Source organism: Passer montanus, unplaced genomic scaffold (assembly GCF_014805655.1).
Source record: "Passer montanus isolate IOZ18808 unplaced genomic scaffold, ASM1480565v1 scaffold564, whole genome shotgun sequence".
Taxonomy (NCBI): domain Eukaryota; kingdom Metazoa; phylum Chordata; class Aves; order Passeriformes; family Passeridae; genus Passer; species Passer montanus.
In genome coordinates, this window is record NW_024370640.1 from 13,019 (window position 1) to 17,970 (window position 4,952).

The 4,952-nt window shown below is 59.3% G+C and overlaps 2 protein-coding genes across 2 annotated transcripts in view; both read left to right on the top strand.

Annotated features, from left to right (window-relative positions):
- CD79A (CD79a molecule) overlaps positions 1 to 506 on the top strand; it is a 3,457-nt gene extending 2,951 nt beyond the window's left edge. The window contains exons 4-5 of the mRNA XM_039725768.1: positions 25 to 93; positions 200 to 506. Coding sequence (XP_039581702.1) covers positions 25 to 93; positions 200 to 313 — 183 coding nt within the window. The 3' untranslated portion in view covers positions 314 to 506. The remainder of the gene's footprint in view (positions 1 to 24; positions 94 to 199) is intronic.
- Positions 507 to 1,768: 1,262 nt separating this feature from the next.
- Positions 1,769 to 3,805, top strand: LOC120510203 (proline-rich protein 2-like). Its single transcript, XM_039725767.1, is given in 3 exon segments — positions 1,769 to 2,364; positions 2,433 to 2,526; positions 3,017 to 3,805. Coding segments are annotated over 3 exon segments (1,479 nt in total).
- The last annotated feature ends 1,147 nt before the right edge of the window (positions 3,806 to 4,952 follow it).

Below are 4,952 nucleotides of genomic sequence, written 5' to 3' on the forward strand. Positions count from 1 at the left end.
ACCCCCTTTTTTCCCCCCTCCCAGAAGCGCTGGGCCAACGAGCGGCTCCTCCAGCCCAAGAAAATCTCCCTGGAGGAGGAAAACCTTTACGAGGTGACGCCGGGGCGCGGATCCCCCCCCCAAAAAAAAGGGTCTGGGTGGGGATTTGGGGGTCCGTCGCCCCCTAACCCAAGCCCCCCACCCCAATTTCCCCCCGCAGGGGCTGAACCTGGACGAGTGCTCCATGTACGAGGACATTTCCCGGGGGGCTCAGCCCACCTACCAGGACGTGGGGACCCCCCCTGCCGCCGAGGGGCTCCTGGAGAAGCCTTGAAGACCCCCACCCTTAAATAATGGGGGGGGGTCCCCACAGGACCCCTCCCCAAATCCCCGCGAGCCCCCCGAAGGCTTTGCTCTGGTAACTCAAGGCAGCAAAATAAAACAAAATAAAGGTATAAAGCTGGTGGTGAGGGTCCGGGGGGTGCTGGGGGACCCCCCCCTCACCTGGAGCTGGCAATTTGCTAATAAAGAATGAATGCATCTTTAATAATTGTGGGTAAATAATGAGGATGAGACCACCGTCCGTCCCCCCCCCATTTTCCCTAAAATCCCCCCCATTTTCCTTAAAATTCCCCATTTTACCCCATTATCCCCAGTTTCCCCCCTGTTTTACCCCACTACCCCCGGTTTGTCCAAAATTCCCTGCATTTTATCCCATTTCCCCCCCATTTATCCTGTTTTCCCCCCATTTCTCCCAATTTTTCACCATTATCTCCAAATCCCCCTGTTCGCTCCCCTTTCTCCACAATTTCCCCTATTTTCCGCCAGTTTTCTGCCAATTTTTCTCCCAATTTCCCCTCAGTGTTCCAAATTTTAGCCCACTGTGTCCCATTTTCCCCTCACTATCCCCATTTTCCCCCATTATTTCCCATTCTCTCCTGTTCTCCTCCCGTTTTACCCCACTACGGCCATTTCCCCACAGCCCTCCCCCCAAATCCCCCTCGCCGCACCCCGTTTCTCCCCTTTTGCGCCCGTTTTTCCGCCCAATTTTCCCCTTTTTCCCCTCATTTCCACCCTTTATTCCAACTCCCCTCAGACTCGCCCCCCCTTCCCCTCACGGAGGCCCCGCCCCTCCCTCGCAGCCCCGCCTTTTCACGCCTCCGCGCCCTCAGCCAATCAGCGGCCGAGCTCTGGGGCCCCGCGGGCCAATCAGAGCGAAGCGCGGGAGAATTCAAACGCCCCCCGGCGCCCAACGGCCGCCGGCGCTGGCCCCGCCCACCGGCGCGAGAGGGGGCGCGGCCTCGGGGCAGGTGGGGGAACTGGGGAGAAATTGGGGAAAAAAGGGGGAAATTGGAAGGATTAGGAGTCCTGAGCTGTCCTGAGGAGGAATACGGCTCCTAGAAAGGAAGGGAGGGGCTCTGGGGGGGGAGATCTGAGGGGAAAATGGGGGTTGGAGTGTGGGGTTCCTGAGGTGGAATTGGGGGTGCTGAGGGGGAACTGGGGAACTCTGAGGGGGAACTGGGGGGTCCTGAGGGGAAAGAGAGTATCTGAGGAGGAACTGGGGGTCCTGAGGTGGAATTGGTGTGTCCTGAGGGGGAACTGGGGCTCCTGAGGTGGAATTGGTGGATTCTGAGGTGGAACCAGGGGATTCTGAGGTGGAATTAAGGGTCCTGAGGTGGAACCGGGGGTCCCAGGGGAGCACTTACGAGATCCCGGGGTGCATTACGGGGACAAACACATTTCCAGGCCTGACAAAAACCCTCCCCTTCCCCCAGCTTTTCCCCCCACCATGAGCCGCCGCCACCGGGACCTCCCGGCCCCCTCCCCACCGCCGCCACGGGACCACCGCCCCCTCCCCAAATCCAAACCCAAGCGCCTCCGCACCAAACGCGAGCGCGACGCCGCCAAGTTCGGCCCCCGGGCGCCCTCGGGGGGCTCCCAGCGGGACCCCCGCTGGCCGCGGCCTCTCCCTTGGGGGGGCCTCACCCTGGGGGACCCCCCCAGGGCCGTGGTGATCACCCAGAACCGCCTGTGCCACCGCGGCCTCTTCAAGCACGAGGTGAAATCCCTGGACGTCCGCCGGCTGCTGACGCCCGGCCCCGGCGGGGACGGCCCCCAACCCCTCCCAGCGCCCCAAATTGAGGAGGGGGATGCCGGGGGGGTGCCGGGCGAGGCGCTGAAGGAGCTGGCGGCGGGGCTGGCCTCGCTGCTGGGGGGTCTCGGGGTGTTTGCGGGCAGGGATTTGGTGGGCGAGCGGCGCCGCGGGCTCGTGGCCGCGCTCAGGAGGCACCGCCGGGGACCCCCGGACCTGGGGGTCTTCCTCACCCACCGGACCCCGGCCCACCCCTCAGGTACGGCCCCCTCGCCGCCCCAGGGGGAGGGAGGGTTTGTAGTCAAAAAGGTGTTAATTTTTTTTTTTGTTTTTTTTACCCCAAAGGGCGGGAAGAGGCGAGGGCAGGAGCGGCGGGACGAGCAGGCAGTCTGGGGGGGGGGGAGGTGGGGGACCCCCCTGCCGGGACCCCCAGCCCACTTCGTGTTGGACATGTGGTGAGTGCCCCAAAACGGCTTCAAAAGTGCCCCAAAATACTCCAAAATTGCCACAAAAGTGCCCCTAAATACTCCAAAAGTGCCCCAAAAGGGCTCCAATAGTGCCCCAAAATACTCCAAAATTGCCACAAAAGTGCCCCTAAATACTCCAAAAGTGCCCCAAAAGGGCTTCAATAGTGCCCCAAAATTGCCCCTAAATATTCCAAAAGTGCCCCAAAAAAGGCTTCAAAAGTGCCCCAAAAGGGCTTCAAAAGTGCCCCTAAATATTCCAAAAGTGCCCCAAAAAAGGCTTCAAAAGTGCCCCAAAAAAGCTTCAAAAGTGCCCCCCAAATACTGCAAAAGTGCCCCAAAAAGGCTTCAAAAGTGCCCCAAAACGGCTTCAAAAGTGCCCCAAAATACTCCAAAATTGCCCCAAAAGCTCAAAAAATGCCCCAAAATGCCCCAAAACGGCTCCAATTTTCCCTGAACCGCCCTTCCCCTTTCCCCACAGCTGCCGCCGCCCCCCCGCGCCCCCAGCCCCATTTTTGGAGCCCTCAGAGAGCGGGAGGTGAGTGCAATTTGGGTGGGGGGCTCCCACCAGGGGGGTCCCACCTGGTTTGGGGGGTTTCATTGACCCCCACCCCATTTTGGGGTGGGTTTATCGCCCCCCACCCTATTTTTTGGGGGGGTTTATTGACCCCCCCCTCGCCCCCAGACCTTTTTCTCCTGGAGCTCAGCTGAGGATGAGGAGGATGAGACCCCCGGGGGGCTCCTGCGACCACCCCCCCCCTTCTGGAGGACCCCTCAGCTCCCCCAGGAGGAGGAGGAGGGGGATGAGGGCTGGACCCCCATCGCCCCCCCAGCCTTCAGCCCAGACCCTCCACCCGGGGGTCCCCCCCAATCCAGAGACCCCCGCGCCCCCAGACCCCAGAGAGGGCTCCCAGACTGGAGCCGGGCCGCCCCCAGACCATCCAGGGACCCCCGGCCGTGGAGCCCGGAGCCCCCCGGAGCCCCCCGGAGCACGGAGCCGCCGGGGTGCTGCTGCCGCCGGCTCTGTCGCGACATGTCCCGGCGCCACCCGCCCCGCCCCGCCCCTCTCTGTCGCGACATGCCGCCCCTCCGCCGCGACCCCCGCCCCCGCTGCTGCCAGCGACCCCCGAAGCGGCCCCGGCACCGCCAAAACTGGGGAGGGGTCTTGGGGCGAGCCTGGGGCAGCCCCCCGCCCTCGCCCCCCATGCCGGGGGGCTGCGGGTGCCCCTGCAGGGGGCTGTGCTGGGGAGGGGGCGGCGCTGCCACGTGAGGAGGGGGCTGCCACGGGGAGACCCCCACCCAAATAAATGCTGTTTGTTCAAGCGGAGGGGTGCTGCTGTTCTTTCGCCTCCCCCGACACCCCCAAATCACAAATCCCACCCCGAATTCCACACAGACCCCAGCCCCAAAACACACCAGAGCCCCCCAAAACAAACTGGAGCCCCTTAAAACACACCAGAGCCCCCCAAAGACCCCCGCGGGTCCCCCAGAACATCTCGGCCTGGAGACCCCAAACCCTTCAGTGACCCCCAAATGCCTCCCCAAAGGCCCCGCTCACTGCAGGACCCCCCTTTGGATGCACCCCAAAACTGCTCCCAACCAAAACCCACCCCAAAAACCCCCCAACACCAACGCTGGCCGTTCTGCTGGGTTCGTTTTTGCTGGGATCTTTTTCTCGGGCCAGGTCTCACGAGCCCTCAAAAGGGAACCCAACACACCCAGGGACAGCTCAGCTGTTGCCTTTGGAGGAAAATAATAAGCAGGATGCCTTCTGCTGCAGTATTGGAAACAAAAATAAAAGGCAAATAATTTCTGTTTGTTATCTTGCCTTTCATAAAAGGCAAAATAACAAACAGAAAAACCCAAGCCAGGTACAGAGCTCTGCCCCTGGTATAAACAAATTCACAAAAGCCTCTTAGATTTTTTGTTCTCCTCTTTTCTACCTGACGGGTCAGGCGGGACTTTTGGCTTCTATGCAATTAGATGACCCCGAGTTTTTGGAGAAGTCTCTGAGGTGGCTTTTCACCTAATCATTGAGAGAAACTTCTAGGTTTCTTTCCTTTTTTGGGGGACAAACGCTAGCTTTGCCACTCAGTCATTAGGGGGCACTCCTACATTCCTACAGGCCACGCTTTTCTACACATTTAGAGAGAAAGAGGAGAAAGGAGTATCAACTGAAATGCCAATAATTTTTAAATTTGGATTGTAATCTTCTATATCAATTTGGTGAAGTATTTTTCCAGGTAAGCTTCAAATTTCTGGCTATACACGATTTTTATGTAAAGGAAGGTTAACAACATTTTTCTCACACCAACAACAACTCAGAGAAATTTTTCAGTGCAAAACTTTAATGTACACAATTTTAACTAGTGCAAACTTGAAAAACAAGAATCCTGATCCGTGCGGAATTTCAGCAG